Below are 20,287 nucleotides of genomic sequence, written 5' to 3'. Positions count from 1 at the left end.
GATCTTTGTTTGTTTTAGAGTAGCCATGTGTTCTGAAGAAACCCTTTGACAAATGCAGTTGTCACTTTAGTAAATGACTGAAGTGTGTGTGTACAGAACAAGATTAAGCATTAAAAGGTGAAGTGACAAATGATGTGTATGTGGCCAGTGATGTTGCTATAATTTCTTTCAAAGCTCTTGGTTCATAGTAGTTTTGCAATTTCGTTATATAATGTCAAACTTCTGCTCTTATATATTTTTGTTTCTTCTTTTAAGGGCCATTTCCATGAAGGATGCAAAGGCAAGCATATTTTAATATGATGCCTATTATGTATTATATTAATTGACTTAATGTTTGATAGTCAAAGAAAAAGTACACTGAAAAGTAGAATTTACTTTAATATTTGTGCAAAAAAAGTAAATTTCACACATATGGAAATTGAGTAAATCTACTTAGTTAAGTAAAATTACACTGTAAAAATATGTTATTTAAGTGGATCATACATGATACAATTAAGTTGAATGTACTCAATAATATTTAGTTGAATCTACTACGGCACATATTCATTTTTTACAGTGTATGTACCATTTTTTTAGAGTATAATATATTTATAAATATTATAATAAAAGTATATATTCTATTTTATTATATATATATTTAATAATTTACACATTCTTCTTTGGGTTTTTTTCGTCTTGTAAGTAATTTGAAGCAATGAAACATTGTAAACGCTTTTATATAAATAAATGTGACTTGACTTGACTTACTAAAGCTGCAGTGTGTAAATTTTAGCGGCATCTAGTGGTGAGGTTGCGAATTGCAACCAACTTTTTAGTCCACTGCTCACCCCTCGCTTTTGAAACACAAAGAAGCTATGGTAGCCGGCAACGGACAAACATGTCATTGTCGGAGACAACTTAGTAAAAAAAATTGTCCGTTAAGGGCTTCTGTGGAAAAATGGCGGCACAAAATGGCGACATCCATGTAAGGGGACCCTCGGTGTATGTAGATAAAAAGGTCTCGTTCTAAGTTAATAAACACATAACGGTTCATTATAAAAGGTCTTTATACACCCCTGATAATATACTTTTGTATAAAATTTGGCATTTCTGTCACAAGATCCTTCTAAAAATTACACACTGCACCTTTAATAATTTGGTAATGGCTACTGTATATTCAGTTTAGTAACTTTAACATAAAAATGTTTTTTATTTGTAAAAATAAATAGTGTACAGTTCTGTTCATTGTTATTTAGTGATATCTACACTATTGCCTCAATACTTATTGCACATTGTTACCAGATTATAGTATGCAAAACATAACTTATTTTCTCTCTCTCTTTCTCTCTCTCTCTGTCTGTCTCTCTCTCTTTCTCTCCAATATATGACACAGAGCATCTTTTCAGAGTGAGTGTGGGATGACTTGGGTCTTATGATTAAGAGTGTTTTGGGGAAATGCAGTGTGCGAGTATCAAAGCCGGCTAAATAAATCTTATAGCACCACAATTATATGAAAGTGTCCATGCGCCACAACAAACCGTCCATCCACCCCTGGACGTAGGCTAGAGGTCGGAGCCGTTTACAGAGACAGAGATGCTGTATCATTTTGAAGGAGTTACAAAGAGACGTTGCCAAAATGAAAAATATTGGGCCTGTATGCAGCCAATAAAACAACAAATGAAGCATGCAAAAGAAAACACAACACTGCTGTTTTTTATGTGTGGAATATTTACACTTTATTAATACTGTGAATGTGTTGTCGCTGTGATGTTCATATGTGTGTTTGTGTGTTGGTTCATACGATGCGTGATGGCTGCTTTTATATCAAGAGAGACTGAAAGATATTGAGATCATTTTTATCCGATGTCACTGTGGAGTGTGGCACGAGTGACGACAAACTCCAATCTGGGTTTTTCCGTCCCAGAGCAGTCGTCAGATCCTAATTGCAAGCTGTTAAATTTTACCGGTTTGTCAAGGAAATGAAGAAGATTCCATTGCTAGCACACTGAGAAATATCCGCTTGCTTTTGTTTCACGATTGCTTTTTGTATGGGGCGGTTAAAGATGTGTTGTTAATTGAAAAGAAGAACGATTGAATTGTGTGGTGCTTATAAAGCTGACAGCACATGAATGCCGAATCGGAGGAAGAATTAGTCATCTTATCAGGAACATTTCCCTCCCGTACGGCAGATCTTTAACTTGTTCAGTGCGGTCGTGGCATCTTGTTAATGTACGAAACAAGAAGAAAAACTTCCTGTTCATTACTTCATTGAAAAATGGAAAAGATGATTAGATATTTATGCATGTCTGTGTGATTCATATTGCAACAAAGTGATTTGTTTTAATAAGTAGAGCGATGTTTACATGAGCCCATCTGTTGAAATACAGCCAAAGCTTTGCTAATGACCGTATGTTTGAAATCTCAAAGGATCATGCGGCTCGTCTTTAAGAATGTTTTTGGACATAATTTTCTCTAAAATTTTATAGTATAAAGTTGAAGAGCCTTTCATTTATATTATTAAAAGTTTTATTTAATGAAATTGATCGCAATGGTTGTAGCAGTAGTTCATATAGAAGCATTAACTGATGGAGAGGTGTGGTTTATCCGGGCGTCCATCCAGACTTTCAGCATTTTAAAGAGCTGATGTAGGAGTTTGTAGTGAAGTGATGCGGTGCAGGTCTGATACAGTTCATTTCTCAAAACCTGCAGCTCTTAGGAAAAGCCTGCAGAATTGCAGCCAGCATCATTTTTTTGGGTGTTAAAACAGTGCAAACGTTGAGTACAAATAAATGGCGTTATCGATTTTGGCTCTCCTTTCTTTGGGGTAATGAGGCGTTCGAGCAGATTGAGAAACGGGTGGTACTGCAGGCTGAATGATGTGCATGTAAACCAAACAAATGCCTGGAGGAGGATTAGTGCCATGAAATCAATCCACCCATCTGCCAGCAGCTGCAGTGACTGATGCTCAGATCTTCATCCTACGCTCAGGTTTAACTTCCCAACCTGCTCGTCACGTCACGTGTTACTGTGGTACAAAAGAAACTCAAGTGACATGTAGATACGCTCATTATCAGTCTTTACTATGACTCATATACCTCCTGTTTAGGGTCAGTGGTTAGTTTAAATCAGTTTAAGATAAAGATTTATGTAATTTGACTGGAAGACAAAAATGGGAAATAATAATGTATAGACGTGCATTGACAGAGAGACCCAAGCAATACGTTATCTTGAGGTAATCCAAGCAACAACCTAAGTACACAAAGCAGCTAAAATCAGCCTTCACTCCACCTTTAAGGGGTGGTTTACTGGACAGGGCTGATACTAGTCCCAGATTAAAATGCATGTTTGAGCTGCCTTCATTTAACAACACTACTGATAGGCCAATAATATTGCAGAGGTCGATATGTTTTATTATCTGTAGGCATCGGCCGATAAAAATCTTTTTGATCGGCCGGTAAATTTCTCTAACTTAAATTTGTTGTTTGTTATAAAAAGACACTCAGTGTCACTCAATTTAAAGCCAATTTTCCGTTCGTCTCTTATTTGTTATATTGGACTCATATTGGCAATACAGATTTCTTAAAGGTCGATTTAAAGGCACAATTTCTGAAAAATGCTATGGAAAAGGGAGTTGGGCCGACTACCAAAACACACTTGTGGCCAATCAGCAGTATGGGGCGTGTCTACTAACTGACATCATTGCCTGGGTTGCATATATGTGGGGCGGGACTATCAACAGAAGATCCAGATTCTATTGGGGTAGGGGTGTGAAGAAGACCAGGGGTCGCAATCGTAAATATGATGCAGGCCAAACTGTTACTTTTTATTATAGGTCATATATTAAAAAACATGCATTTTCAAAAAAAGATGCACACATCATGTATTCAGTATTTTCCCTTTGAATTACTGAAAACTCATCGTTTATTTACTATTTAAAAAAATTGCAGTTTACTTTTTGGAAGAACCAAATTTTTAATAGTCCAACTATGAACATTGCACAAAAAAGTGCAAGTGTAAATAATTAACACATGTTTTTTTTGTATAGCACTTACTGTAATGCAGAGCTCTTAAACTACTTTTGTTTATAACTGTTTATAACCTTCATAAATTGTTACATTTTAAGTATATTCACTACATATAGTCAGTCTTCTCCTAATGACTAAAATGTTACTTTGTTTTCTTTCCTAATATTTTAAAAATAAAGGGCTAAACCGCCTTTCAATTGTACAATATCTGGACACGACTGTTGGAGTTCGCCCCCTAGTGGCAGTAATGACATTTTGGTTTAATCGTAAATCTGTGTCAAGGCAAGAGCCTTTAATCTACTTATGTATTTATAGTTAATAATTTATCAGGAATCAATCGTTTTTAAATGATTATAGTGTTACAGATAAAGTTAAGCAAAAAATGATTTATAATTTTCACCTTGCACACAGTGTTTTTATTAGAACGCACTGAAATACATCACTTGCACAAGTTTATATTTTTTATGCATCCAAAGCTCAAATTGTATACAATAAATACGCACCCGCAGATGGTTGGCATCCCATGCAACCCCTTTCTGACTCTTTCTGGCTTAACTACCATTATTTGTCATGTACAAAGGTAAAAGTAACCATGCTGATTTTAAATAAGACAAAGATGCCCTGCCGTGCACACAATTTCCATGAGTGACATCTGCATTGTACTACTGAATGAACTGCTTTTAAATGCCAGTAGTGGCATCCGCATTTACAGATATTCTTCACACTAAGTACAAAACCAAACTAAACAAAAGTTGTTGATTTGTTTTATTTAAATGTGCAACAGGGATGTTTTAATAAAGAAGAGAGGGTCTCGCTTCTGTATGCACGTGCAAAAAATCGCAAGAAAAAGTTAAATGCATGTAGTTATGTTTCCAGATTTTGCATGGAAAACAGCAAAACAAGAACACGGCATTAATTAATCAAAATAAATCCAAATGCTTTACGTTAAAAACAAGTGCGTTTTAAAACATTTACTTTAAAGCCAAGCTCAAAAACGGTTAAGCTCCGACACTGTTAAGCCAAAAAATACACAAACTATGCAAAGCAGTTGCACAAAAAAAAAACACTCCTTTGTAAACGGTTATTTATAAAAATTGCACAACATAACACTGTAAAGATGGCAGAGCATTGCTATGGCTACCTCTGTGTCAATAATTGCATTTTCGGAAGTGAGTTTTGGTCCACACACATGGAACGAAAATGTAGAGGATTCAGGATTTACTCCCGCATTTAATTGCGGTACCCAAGATAACCATAGCAATGACCCAAAGCTACCCCAAACACCCTAGCTACCAAATTAAACACTTCAGCATAGCAACACCCTGACAACCAACTTTAAAGTTTTTTATGTTTTCGATTTGCCCAGTTCTGAAAAATTACGAGCTGTCAAAACATAAAATCAAATAAATGTTTTCTCCAGCAAAAATGTTTGCCTAATGATTAATATTTAACAAAGAATAATTTTTTATTTAGCTTCATATATTATGCATAAAACAGTAAAACTGATATTATAAAGTTGATAGTTTTATAATTATTCAGTTCTGTTCATAATTTATAAATTCTGTTCAGTTGAGGCGCGTGACTGTGATAAGTCCGTCTCAGGATTTTGACATGTTGTTTACACATCTGCAGTTTTACGCTACCACCCAGCCTTCATCTAAACCCAGTGCTAACAACACATGATGTTTGTTTGTCTTCATCATGAAACGGCCGTGCTGTGTATCACAATGAAGCACGTTAAGTGAGGTCAGGCGCTTTGATTGTAAGGGATGGACTGAGCTTAAAGCCAACAACCTCGGTTAAACCAGATCCAGCATGGCCCTTTACTTTGATATGACACAGTTTGGTTAAATCCTGCTGCCAAAGGCTGCAAGGCCTTGATGCATGTTGCCATAGAAACACTTGTGGAAAAGCTCCCTGTATGTGACCGAAGCCAAAGGCACCGGAGCTAATGAGGTTGCGAGAAAGGACATCCAACATGGCGAGGAGCCTGACAGAGGACAAAGTGACGACAGCGACAATGGTTTAGGAGTGCAGAGCACGGTCCACCCCGCGGCCCGTTGCCGCTGACTCGTCCGAATTTCAAACCCTCCTGCCGTCAGAATAATGAATATCCATTCTGCAGAACTCTTAGAGGAGTGTAGTTGTGTAGTTCAAATTGATACGTATGTTATGGTTTTGTTTGGATCTTTTTTTCTGCGTTTATAGTTTTGGATCAGGATTGAGCGAACCTTTTCCTGTGGAGGTTGACACTTTTGGACGGGTAAACAGCCACACAGCATTATCAGCTGAATAGCAATGACCTGGCAACCATCCACATTACCCTAACAACCGCATAGCAATGTGCTATAAAACACAACCAAGCGCTCACAAGCACAGCGCTGCGTCTGCACGGTCAAGTGCCTCTCATTTTCTTGAGCAAATAAAGTCAAATAATGTTTGACTTGTGCATTACCTTACCGTAAAGGTTTAGCCGGTAGTTTTTACAGTAACGTCCACAGTACTCGAGTATTGTTTGATCACGAGCAGCACTGAATTCCAAAAGACAAATGGAAAAATGCAAAGGTCCCCGGTTTCATTCAGAGTAATTACCACGGCCCTCGGCGCGTCTGTCGGTTTGCCGGCAAGATGTAATATATGCAGGTGTGCAGATAAATCTAAATCCAATTTATTTCCCTCTCACCAGGACCTTTCATTCCGACCGCCCATCCTGGGGAGAATCAAAAGAAATTTGCATCAAACATGCAAACGTGAGAGAATTGCTGAGTTTATGGAGATAATATCTGTATTCAAGAGCTTGACAGCTAAAGGATGTGTTGAAAACAGGCGAAGCAAAACGCTGTCATTCAAGGACTGCATATTGACATCTTTTTATGATTTATAAAATGATTTTTGTTATCATTCTGACCATAATTTCATACATTGCGCATTTATAAAGATTAACTGATAGTTATGCATTAACATCTACTGTACGTGATTTACTGTGATATTTACCATGCATTACCATCCCCATTCTGGTTTTACCAAGATCAATATTTAATACCTAAAACATTAAAATGAATCCTTTAGTGCATGTTTTATGCAGGTAGAAAGCTAAAAATGAGGCCGTACCTTGGTCTTCAGCTGTAATTGTGCACATCTGTCTGGTTCACACATATAACTCCCCTTTTAAAAAGTCACTTTAATATTCAATAGCGGCATATATTATTCATATGATATTCAGAGCTCGTGTCTGTAGTACACACAGCATCTTTCTCTAATGAATCCCTGTCATTTATCACGCTGTCGCTGGCTTTAAAAAGAAGCGCAGCCGTGGTCGGTGTGTGCCGTCGCCAAAAGCCCCGCGGTCAGAAACATGAGACATGGCGACTGCTGGAAAAGCCCTAAAAGAAAAAAACATTTATAATCATTTCAATAATCTCTTACAGTGTCATTGGCATCTTTCTCCCTGGCGTGCTGTTTAGCTATATAATGGACTTTAAAGGTCTCATTTAATTGATTTACATCATTTACCAATGCAGACCTGAAAGACATTTGTCATCTTGTGGGAAGCGACATGAAGTCACAGATGACCCTAATAAATTGTCTGTGTTGTAGTCTTGGTATTCTTGATGGTTGTTGTGTAAAGATCTGGAAAAAAAGACAGCATACAAAAATAAATCTGTTTTTTTGTTTCTTGATCAATTAACGGATACACAATAAAAAGTATTTTTTTAAACATTGAACAAGAGAAAATCTGTTATTTCAGCAGCTCAATTGAACTTTTAGTGAAAAATTTGCTACAATTCAAACGAATGATGGTCGTATGTTGGGTGTGACTGGACAATTTGTTGAATTTTTTTTTTTTTTGCATTGAGTGAGCTTGAATAAAACATTGATGAATGTCATTTTCTAATGGATGTAAAGTGTTTGGAGTGAGATGTTGGCAGTTTGGAGACAGTGGCAACAATGAATCATTTGTCTCCTCAAGTGGGCATTTCAAAATATATTTCTCATTAAAGCCGCACTTTAATGACTAAAGCGTTCCTGTATCATTGATGCATTTTCATCTGAAGTGGGTTGTGGGTATATTGCTTCTTGTAAGTCACAGCAGAAATGGATCAAACGTTGGATGGAAAATCGTTGAGTGGCTTTTGAGATGTTTCATGTGGGATTAGGTTGCTTTTCTCGGTTTCTCATATTTATGCCATCTAAACATCTTTGAATCGGCTCGTGTTTGGTACTCTTGATGAAGTGTGTAAGTGCCCGACCCGTCAGCGTTTGATTGAGGAGTTTTTGTGTAATGATCCACCTGGAGCTGATTCGAGTGTGATCCACCTGTCGTACACCTGCAGGTGCTGGAGAGGGAAACGTGTAGAAACCTTTTTGAACACATCATATTTAGTATTGAAATTAAGTCATTATATGCCAAAACACTTTTAACCCAATTTTTGTGTTTTATGTACTTTAGTTTTATTAAATATCTAAACATCGCTAAGCCATGCCTGAAAAACTGCCACTGGCCAATTGTGGTTTAGCAACCGTAACCAGGCTCGGGAGGTCTGTCAAGCTTTCGAGCGAAGGAAACATGCAGAAGCGTTGTACGTATGGATTGCGTAAATCTGATTACTGGTATCCTAAAAGTTTGGACGGGGTGGTGGAATTTTTTCCCACCTCAAAACCTAAATCCCAAGGGGAGAAATATAGGGGACCAATAGGCATTAGCTTCAATTTTGATTAAATTCTTCTTCTTGGATATATCTCTTGAATGCATACTGCAATCCCTTTTGTTTTGCTCTCTTAGATATTTCGCCAAAAATTACTAATTATCTTCTTGTGAATGTCTGACACCGGGGCAATCATATTGCAATAGAAAGCTTGACAGGCATAGCAACAGTAACTAAGGAGGGCGGGGCTTAGCGAAGGGTAAATTGTGCTGCAGTGTTTTATAGTAATTTATTACACCGCTCGATTTATTACACTGCTTGATTTTGATTGGCCAGATTTGCAGGTTTGTTATTCCCAGATAACAACCACTCAAGACTATTAACACACGGTAACCCAGCTGCAGAAAATCATTTTGACAGGTACAGTTTAATAATGTTATACAAATATGTCTTTTAAAAACATATATAACATTATATTAACAAACGGTTAAACCAAATAGGGCTGCATGATAAAGCGCATGCGATAGTCTTGCAAATCTTGTCAGTAAAGCCGGTTCCTTGATTAGTAGTAAATCGGCATCACCGTGTTTACTGACAATTGGGACAATTTAAAGGTATTGCGGAGGATTTCCTTTTTTCGGGTGGATCATCATGACTGTTGGTCCTCCTAGTTGTCAATCGAAGTGTTGCGCAATTGCTTTTTTTTAAAAAGTGGAGAAGGCGGTTCTTTTCTAAAATCCGAGAAAATCCTCTGCTACACCTTTAACATTCATTATCAGGGACATATCACCTGCAATATGTATGCGATATGCCCGAGCTGGTCAGTGAAATAAGGCTTTGTGTAGTAAATGCCGCTCCATTGGAAAGCAGGTGTTGCCGATTTACTACTAATCAAGGAACCGGCTTTACTGACGAGATGCACATGACAATCACAGGCGATTTATCAATCAGCCCTATCTAATAGTGTGTTTGTGATATTTGAACATCTTGTCTTATCTTTAAACCGAAAGTAAACACGTTTTCCTCTTGAAAGGTCTGCATTTGTTAAAAATGAGCAAATAAAATATTTCAAATCAATATTTAAAGGAATAGTCTACTCATTTTCAATATTAAAATATGTTATTACCTTAACTAAGAAGAGTTGATACATCCCTCTATCATCTTAGTTCGTGCACGTAAGCGCTGGAGCGCGCTGCCACACTTTGATAGCATTTAGCTTAGCCCCATTCATTCAATGGTACCACTTTTCAACGTTTTTCCTATTTAAGACGAGTAGTTATACGAGCAAGTTTGGTGGTACAAAATAAAACGTAGTGCTTTTCTAAGCGGATTTAAAAGAGGAACTATATTGTATGGCGGAACAGCACTTTTGGGAGTACTTCGACTCGGCGCAGTAACACTCTCAGACTTTTCAAGCCCAATAGAATCTGGACCTTCATTTGATAGACCCGCCCCACACATACTGTAAGCAACCCAGGCAACAATGTCAGTTAGTAGACACGCCACTTACTGCTGATTGGCTAAAAGTGTGTTTTGGTAGTCAGCGCAGTTGTCACAGTGTTTTGGGTGCCTTCAAAACAGTATAGTACATCCTCCGAAGGGCACAATTGTGCAAGAGAAACAATTGCGCAACTCCCTCTAGAGTTTAATCCTCAAGAGTTTTAATCTTTCAAGGGAATAGGGCATAGGGATGATCATTTCCTATTGGTATACTTCTTCAATAGTTAGATTGAAACTTCAGTAAGTAGACTGTGAATGCAATTTTATTCAACATCGAATGAACTGGTTCTTTACTCTTTAATAGAGATGATTTGAAGTCATTAATAAATTAGACATGACAAAAAATTATATATTTTTTTCACAAGTCCACTGGCGATTAAAACGCTAGCTTACAGTTATTACATATGGGGGTGGTTTCGACGACAAGGCTAGAGTAGTCCTAGACTAAAATAAATTTAAGAGCTGTCCAAACTGAAAACGTCTTCCACGGACATATCTTAAAATACATCAGTGCCCTTTATTTTGCTTTAAAATGCACACAAGTAATGATTTTAGTAAGGCATGTTTGTTAAAACTAGTTATATTTCCTATTTAAACTAAGGCTAGTCCTGGTTAAAGCTAATTACCTCGATTCTTTCAAATTGAACCTAGTTTCTCTTTCTGAATTGTCATTTGTTATGCAATTTAAAAAACAGGAGAGGAAATTGTCATTGCCAAACCTCCGAACCAAACATGTTGTTTCTAAATAGCTCAGAATGTTCTTTTGAAGAAACACCGTACACCAATCTCTCGTGTCTCCGTGCAGTTTATTTCCTTCAAGCGTGATGACAGTGAGTTTCCCGTGAGGTTAACTGTTTATCACCGTCGATGCTTAGCATCTCAGAAAGAGTTTTTAACGGACAGATAGAAGTGCTTATGGGAAATGATTGTGGATGAAATCACAACAAGAGCTAAGCAGCTGAAGAGGCTTAGTGGCTTATGTTGAGATGCTTTATGAATACATTATTCCCCCCCTCCATCCCCGTCTCTCTCTGTTTCTCTCTCTCTCTCTCAGGAGGCGAAGCTTCGAGAGCTACTGGATGTCGGGAATCTTGTGGGACGGATAGAGAACAGAATGTTAACAGTGGTGACGGGTCCTGACATGGTCAATATACAGTACCTAAACTTCATGGCCTTTCAGGAGGATGTCGCCAAGGTCAGCATACAGTAGCTCAGTGGTGTGGCATTGCATTAACAGCGCAAAAGGTCATGGGTTTAAATCACATGATAATTTTATACCTTGCAATACACTTTAAGCCAAATGCATAATATTTTCTAATATAAACTAGAAAACAGAACTATCAAAAAAATTGGTTGCAAAAGGGAAAAATAAAATGTAAGTTTTCAACTACAAACTGGTAATAAAAATGTAATTATTAAATTATAAAAATGCAGATAGACCTTTCATTATCGAGTAATGTGGTCATCATAAATGTTAGTCTGAGTATCAGAGAGAAGTGTCTCTTTCATTTGTGTTGTGTCATACAGGAGTGGGCAGATGAGCTTTTTAGTCTGGCGTCCAATCTACTCGCTCAAAACATGGGCAGAGAGTTGTGTCTGGAGAAAGCGTAAGAAACTCTCATTCACACTTCAGTCACACATTTCCCATAAATAGTTTCAAACATATTTATATGATACAAAAATGGCCAAAAATATATTTCGGAATTTATATAGGTAAATATAATTAGCATTTTTTTTATTTCAATTTTTCATTTTTATTTCAAAATTTTGATTTTTTTATTTTCAATTTTGGGTACAGTTTTCTATAATTAAGTGGTTCATCTTGTTTTCATTTGATCGTTTTTTTAATTTATTCAAAATGTACAGAAAATGCCCTCCATAATTCTGTGCTAACAAAGCATGCTTGAAATTTTCAAAAATACATTTTATTTAAGAAGTTGAAGCTTCAATATTTTTTTTATTATTATATCAGGCCATTACAGTAACAGTGATAAATAAGGATTTTACAAAAATGTTACATTTTACAAAAAATATAATAAATCTTTTTTACCACGAGCCTGTTGAATGCTTTATTCTGATTGGTTGAGAAATGTTACATGGGTGTTGATTATTTTTCTGTAAACCACACACCTGACCTTACCACCTTCGGTGTGCATTATTTTCTTATAATTCAACAGCCAGTTGTCAATTATTTCTTACTTGCATGTCTTTTGCATTGCATGCAAAGAAAACCAATCAACTATATAAATCACTGGATATGAGGCACAAACATCGTGTGAATGTCTTTTGTAATGTTTATGTGAAATATTTTTGGTTGATTTTCAGTTACACGAGACTCAAACTGCAGCCCAATCAGGAGTCTCGAATTCCTGTGAAAAAGTAAGAGAGAAACTCTTCTCAGTCATATTCATACTATACATCAGATCTTTTTTGCTCACATTTTATCTCTCTCTATTTTATGAAGCATATTTCGTATGTTTTCGGCTGACCGGAAGCGTTTGGAAACGGCACTGGAGAGCTGTAACCTCCCGTCCGGCCGGGTGAGCATATGTTCAGATAATTGCTCCAGAATCCCGCTGGCAGAAAGGAAGACCTCATGTTTTCACAGGAAGTGAAGCGCCGCTTTTACCCAAAAACCTGTCCGTTCAAATCAATGTGCAACACCTTTCTAGAGATGCACGAGTAGACGTGCATTAAGGGGAGTCTTATTTGTTTCACGGTCAATCTCAGGTTGAGCGCTACGCATGGAGAGATTTTGAAAATCCATAATGTTAAAAGGTCTCCGGAGGGCCGCGGAGAATAAAGTGTGTAGTTAATGAGAAATGATCGTCTACGCCGTTCTCTCTGTCTGACTCACCCGCGCTCAAACCTTTCATGTTTTTTTGTTTCCTGCTTTTATATTTTTGACCAGCGAAGCATTAATCAGCCTCGGGTGCTGTTGGTCTTTCAGACCGCCTGTCTCGCTTGAATATTTTGAATGTTTACTGCGAGAGATGAATGTTTAGCGAGAGTTATGCTTGCTTTCAGACAGCTTCATCCATTATTGGGTTTGTCGTAACAATCCAATTGATTCCGTGTCAGGTTAGGAGAAACTCATTCAGTTTAGGGGCTACCTCGTTGTTTTTAACAAGAGACACGTGTCATCAAATGCTCGCCTCTTTTATTTTTGGTTGGGCCTCAGAGATATTTTGGATGACGGATGATTGATGGAGTGTTTGATGGATTTGTCAGTGTGCGGTACACAAATACAGCTGTAAGATTAAAGTCAGATTATCAAAGTCCAGAACTGATGCATGTAGAAGTATTAATGTGGATTGAAGTGTCTGACTGTTTGTATGCTTTTGTCACTTCAGAACGACTCGATCCCTCTGGAGGATTTAACCCCTGAGGTTTACAAATCATTTATCAACAACCTCTGCCCGCGATCTGAGATTAACCAAATCTTCACTGATCTGTAAGTCTTTATTACATCATGGAGTAGTAAACTATTTCAATTTTGACTGGTGAGTGCTTTCATGGATGTGTGAGATAAGCGATGAATGCCACCATCATCTTTTGTAATTACAAATGCAAATTGTCAAATTCAGGAGTGTCAATTAACTCTTTTCCCGCCATTGACAAGTTATCTTGTCAATTAAGAGAAAACACTGGGTATCAATTCAGATGTTCCAGATCGATTCCATTTTGATTCACAAGCTATCAAATCGATTCCATTTTGTTTCTCGGTTCAATATTTTCGATTCCGGTTCTCTGGTTGGTTTTTATACTCGATTCTCGATTCAACTCAATGAATATAGATTTAATACAAATACTATATTAATATAAAAGAACAGGGAACAGCAGTTTACAAGTGGGTAATTAATAAAAAGAAATTAAAAGCCACAATACTATCGTCATCGTCTTGCTTGCGAAATCTAAAATGCTTCCATACCTCTGACTTTTTATTGATGAAGCACCTAAAACCGCCATTTTAATCACTGAATGAATGAATGGCTCGCCTCTCGCTCCTTGGTAACATCGCACAAGGCAAAAAAGGGTGACATCTAGTGAGAAGACTAGTTATTAGATTAACGTTAATCTTACATTTAATGTTTGGGGAAATAAATATGAAAGAAAAAATCGATTCAAGGGAAGATTAATCGAAAAATCTATTTTCCCCCAGCCCTACCTGCCAATGACGCTTGCCTGACGAGTTTTTACGGCAATCTATATTTCCGCTATTTTCCACTAGGTGTCGCTCTTGCCCAACTTATAAAACACTGAAGCATTAACTGATCCAAAAACAGTTAAACTCTGTGTATGTTTTGATCATTGCTCTGAATCTGATCTCTAACAAAACTCCTTCACAAAAATCCAATTATCTCAGCTTTTTGCTCAAACTGTGGTATTTTTTGTAGAAACCTACCCATATTTGAGAAGTGTGATAAAGAGAAAAAAATGAAGATCTGATGAAACGTTTTATTTTGTTTGTTTGTTTAAAAGCAGAGTGTCTGTTCTTTCATTTGATATAATGTATGTTTATATATTTAATAATATTAATATGAACTTTTTTGAAAATCATAAAACATGCTGGCGCTGACTGGCATTTAAAAAAAATGCTGGTGGGGAAAGAGTCACTGTTTTGTTTCTCGTCTTTGTAAAGCACTTTGGTCAATTTTAAATTGTTTTTAAATGTGCTATACAAATAAACTTGTATTGTATTGTATTGTTTTGTATTGTACTGTGGGTTCACACCAAAAATCCATGCAAAAATCCACCAAAGTTACAATTTTTCAAATGCACCATTCGCGTGTACTGCTCTAGACACTCAATTTGCGCTAAACACCCCATTCACGCCGTGAGACCTCCAGACGCGCGTCAACGCATCTTCACGTTGACTTAGCATTGAAATCACTCGTGCTTGATGCCTCTACCGCATTTAGAGTTTAGTATGCTTTTTGTAATAAATAACTGAGATAAGGCTTGCTAGAAAATACTTCTCGTATAGCTGGTTAACTGGGCAACAGATGGGAACAAAACATTTCCCATGATTCTCTGAAGGAGCACCTTGAAGATAAACTCAACTTTTCAAAAAAAAAAAAATTAATTTTTGAGTAAAGATAAAAAAGAAATATATAAAATTTGTTTTATCCATACTTGAGTGCCTAAATGTACTTCACAAAGTATGTAGCAACTTGTTCTGAAGGCAGCGTAACACATAAACAAGCAATAAATCACATCACTTTCAGTGTTAAACAAGTTTTGTACAAACTGTTCTGTTCACACTTGATTATGCTGGAAGGCAATATGACGTCATCATTGACAAATGAATTATCAATACACTGAATTCACAAAATGTGACTGCTACATTGGATCTCTCTCTCTCTCTCTCTCTCTCTCTCTCTCTCTCTCTCTCTCTCTCTCTCTCTCTCTCTCTTCTTTCTCTTTCTCACTGTCCAGTGGTGCAAGTGGTGCAAAGAACACAAACTATCTCACCATGGATCAGATGACTGACTTCATCAATAACAAACAACGAGACCCGCGGCTCAATGAGATCTTGTACCCACCACTGAAGCCCGACCAAGCCCAAATGCTCTTGGAGAAATTTGAGCCGAACCCAGAAATGATTCAGAAAGGTCAGTGTGAGATATTAGCACTGTGTCTTTCAAACATAGTGAGCTGCCATTTTAGGGCACTATAGGTTCACCTGTGAGGTGGTGCACATGGTTATTTTGTCTCTAAGGTATTATTTGGGTCGATTTTAAGACAGCATCTCTTTTGCAGAGAAGGCAATCCCAGAACGCATTGCATTTGATTTTGAGTCAAATACCCAATGAGCTTTGCGAGTCTATATAAAGTGTTTCATATCAGACACGTATGAGAATTCATTTCAGTTACTAAATACTGCCGTAGAAGTCAGCTGACTGTGTTGGGAGCTTAAGGGGCTTTGGGAGAGAATGATGGTTTTACTCATGGATGACAATCTCAGTCGTAAAGATTCAAGGGTAACACAGTGTAACCAAAGAGCGGAATGAGCTGAGATTGGAGATTTTTATGTATTAATCGCTAATAAATGCTTTTTAATGTAATTGTTTATTTCAGGTTATTATGTAGGAAATTTTTCCCTTATGGTGTCACATCGATGTAAGTGCAAGTTGTCAGGGATTCATAATCAAATACTGTCTGTTATCTATTAAATCCAAACCCTCATAAGTTTTTGCTGATGGACAGCCAGGTTATAAATGTTTTTAACAGTGATGGGCTCAAATCTTACGGCTTTACATTATGTACACAACAATGATTTTGCTGGTGATATAAAACAATGCATTACAATTATAATTAACGTGTCTAATATATTTAGTAAACAGGTTATATTTGGTAAGTCCAAAAATCCATTTTTATATTTGAGAGCACTAAGCCAAATCTATTAAAAGTAGAGATGCACCGATATATCACCCAATAATCAGTATCGTCAATTAAAGCAATTTTTAACACTATTGGCCATTGGCCGATAGTTTAAAAACAACGAATAGTCATGCCCAATATAATCTGTCAATCAAAAAATAAAAGAAAAATGCAATGAATTTGAGCTCTGTGTATAGAAAATGCAAAGAAACATATCTTTAATCTTTAATATTAATGGTCATTATATATGATTAAATAATTATTTAGAAAATGTAATCTTCAAAAATTCAGTTATGCAAGTTAATATAACCACCTAACTATTGATATCAGTATTGGCAGGTATCAGTCTGAATAAATCTGTGAAAAATGTAATATCTGTGCATGTCTTATTAATAGCATGTCTGATTTTAACTTAGCAATTATTAGCAGATTATTCATGGGTAAATAATATTGATGTTTTATACAATGTATTGTTTTATTGGTGCATAATTTTAAAGATAATCAACCAGTTTTGAAGCGAAGGCTACTTTCTTTTAAGGTTAATTCCCACTAATCTGACAAACATAGATGAACGCCTGCAAACAAATTCGTTCCAAACCCATCAGCTGACTTTGAATGTTGGTGTATGTCGGTATTTGTTGGCATTCATGGGATCAGTGTGAATTAGCCTTTAGATTTAGTTTTGGTTTCATTGTAACATTTTCCACCTTTCTCTTCGTTTCATTACCATAGCAACAGTAACTCCCGAGATGCAGTCCGTGCCTTCAGACGGCGCAGCCCAGCCGGTTTATTTATATCTCTCAGAGCACAAGGCTCCACGGGCAAACTGGAGATCAGGTCACTGGATGATAATGTGCGGGAGGCCGCCGGCTTGTGACAAGTGATTGATTGGACACATTGAGACCAGAGGGTCCAGTTATAGAGACAGATAAAGATGATCAGTGGGCTCCTTAGATGTGACACTTTCATGTCAGACAGATAACGAACTCTATTTTCTTAGTCGAATCTTAAAGACGAGTGAAGGACGGTCAAACGACCACATCACATATGGTATGCATTGTATTGATTGTAGATTTGAAAGAACAATTGGTATGTAAATGCAAAAATGATCGGTGTTGGCAGGATTACATTGCCCACGCTGCTTCACTTTGAGTTGTCAGTAAAACGTGTTTCTCTGATGGAAATGCATATTCAGTCTAGTTTATGATGTGTTAGCTGGTCAGATGGTTTAACTGGTTTAGCTCTCCTTTCACTAATAATGGCTTGGTGGCAAGATAAAACCAAAATGATTTCAATAGTTTTTCTTTCTGTAGTGCTGCGACAGCGGTCTACAATCTTATCAGCGTTCTTCTTCTGTCCTCCATTTAACCCGACAAGACAATTGCTGAATATCTGCCGGCTGCAGTAATTGTAGTCTTTAAAAACCGTTTGACTCCCCTTTTCAGGCACAGCAAAGGTGGTTTGTGTTATTTTGGTGTGTAAATCAAAGGCTGTTTGCTTTGGAATGACAGGAACGGTGTCGGTCCCTCTGAAACATTTCATTGAGTCTGCACATCGCCTTCCTGCTATCAGAAAAGGGCCACGCTTAATTACCTTTAGAGCTCTGCGAAGAATGAGTTTAATAAATGTAAACTGCCAGTGAGAATAGTCACGGGGGACGTCTGTACCCGAGTGTCTCCCTTCAGCTGCGACTGCTGTTTAGTGAGTCTTGATCTACCAGTTTGAGTTTAATTTGAAGTCTCTTTGCAATTGCAGTGCTAATTTACTCAAAGAGACAAGTTGTTACTTTAGGTGCGAAAGGAACGGGGATCATTTTCTCTTCTGAGGGAAAATAAACGTGGATCTCTTTCAATTTTGTCTGTCAGAAAATGCTTCCAGATTATGGCAACATTTAATCATAATGTATAACATTCCTGTATGTAGCAACATTTAGAGGGAAATGATGTCCAAACAAAACATAAGCCGGGTCCATTTGTTTAGAAAGTACACAGGGGAAAATACTGATTATATGTTAACTTGTCATTTGTGAAACAGGGCAAATCTCTGTTGAGGGCTTTGCGAGGTATCTGATCAGTGAGGAGAACAGTGTCATACCTCCAGAAAAACTCGACCAGAGTGAAGACATGACTTACCCCCTGTCTCATTACTTCATCAACTCATCCCACAACACATACCTCACAGGTAACACAGCATGTACCTCATGTGTAACACAGCACATACCTCACAGGTAACACAGCACAGATACCTCACAGCACTTATCTCACATGTAACACATCCTGTACCTCACAGGTAACACAGCAGGTATTTCACAGGTAACACAGCAGGTATTTCACAGGTAACACAGCACATACCTCACAGGTAACACAGCAGGTACCTCACAGGTAACACAGCACGTACCTCACAGGTAACACAGCACATACCTCACAGGTAACACTACACATACCTCACAGGTAACACAGCACGTACCTCACAGGTAACACAGCAGGTACCTCACAGGTAACACAGCACGTACCTCACAGGTAACACAGCACATACCTCACAGGTAACACTACACATACCTCACAGGTAACACAGCATGTACCTCACAGGTAACACTACACATACCTCACAGGTAACACAGCACGTACCTCACAGGTAACACAGCACATACCTCACAGGTAATACTACACATACCTCACAGGTAACACAGCACATACCTCACAGGTAACACAGCAGGTATTTCACAGGTAACACAGCACATACCTCACAGGTAACACAGCACGTACCTCACAGGTAACACTACACTTACCTCACAGGTAACACTACACATACCTCACAGGTAACACAGCAGGTATTTCACAGGTAACACAGCACGTACCTCACAGGTAACACAGCACGTACCTCACAGGTAACACAGCACGTACCTCACAGGTAACACAGCACATACCTCACAGGTAACACAGCAGGTATTTCACAGGTAACACAGCACATACCTCACAGGTAACACAGCACATACCTCACAGGTAACACAGCACGTACCTCACAGGTAACACTACTCTTACCTCACAGGTAACACTACGCATACCTCACAGGTAACACTACACATACCTCACAGGTAACACAGCACATACCTCACAGGTAACACAGCAGGTAGCTTACATGTAACACAGCATGCACCTCACAGGTAACACAGCAGATACATCAGGTAACACAACACACAGGTAACAATGCACATACCTCACATGTAACACATCACATTTCTCACAGGTAACACAACACACACCTCAAACGTAACACAACACACACGTAACACAGCACATTCCTTATAGGTAACAAAGCACATAGGTAACATAACACACAGGCAACAAAGCACGTACCTCACATGTAACACGGCACATACTTCACACGTAACAAAGCAGATACATCAGGTAACACAAAACATACTTCACATGTAACACATGACATATCTCATAAGTAACACAGCACACATCCCACAGGAAACAATGCACATACCTCACATGTAACACACAGTTGATTAATAAATGTTTTAGTTTTTGTTATTGCTTAAACAACATTTGGATGTACTACAGGAATAAGATGATTTTGCAAGGACCCTTTAATGAAAACGATATAAAATAATAGTCAACAAAATTTCTTTATGCAAAATTATTTATAAGGCAACACATTTATCCCATTTAAAATGTTCACATGAATAAAGAAAACATGTTACAATAAGGATAAAATTGCATGTTACAGTAGTTGTTGTATAACAGC

At 37.5% G+C, this 20,287-nt stretch overlaps 1 protein-coding gene across 3 annotated transcripts in view; it reads left to right on the top strand.

The window, feature by feature from the left end:
• Positions 1-20,287, top strand: part of plcb1 (phospholipase C beta 1) — a 47,750-nt gene that overhangs the window by 9,498 nt on the left and 17,965 nt on the right. For 2 of the 3 annotated variants that reach the window (XR_010527891.2, XM_065255045.2), the window contains exons 4-12: positions 256-280; positions 1,373-1,386; positions 11,205-11,345; positions 11,678-11,757; positions 12,476-12,529; positions 12,615-12,690; positions 13,504-13,604; positions 15,590-15,765; positions 18,569-18,715. Coding sequence is in view for 2 of the 3 variants with exons in the window: in XM_065255045.2 (XP_065111117.1) it covers positions 256-280; positions 1,373-1,386; positions 11,205-11,345; positions 11,678-11,757; positions 12,476-12,529; positions 12,615-12,690; positions 13,504-13,604; positions 15,590-15,765; positions 18,569-18,715 (814 nt within the window). In the remaining variant the exon portion in view is untranslated. The remainder of the gene's footprint in view (positions 1-255; positions 281-1,372; positions 1,387-11,204; positions 11,346-11,677; positions 11,758-12,475; positions 12,530-12,614; positions 12,691-13,503; positions 13,605-15,589; positions 15,766-18,568; positions 18,716-20,287) is intronic. The other variant, XM_065255053.2, reaches the window with a different exon arrangement.

Source organism: Paramisgurnus dabryanus, chromosome 17, assembly GCF_030506205.2.
Source record: "Paramisgurnus dabryanus chromosome 17, PD_genome_1.1, whole genome shotgun sequence".
In the NCBI taxonomy this organism is placed as follows: Eukaryota; Metazoa; Chordata; class Actinopteri; order Cypriniformes; family Cobitidae; genus Paramisgurnus; species Paramisgurnus dabryanus.
This window is presented reverse-complemented; position numbering and strand designations above follow the sequence as displayed.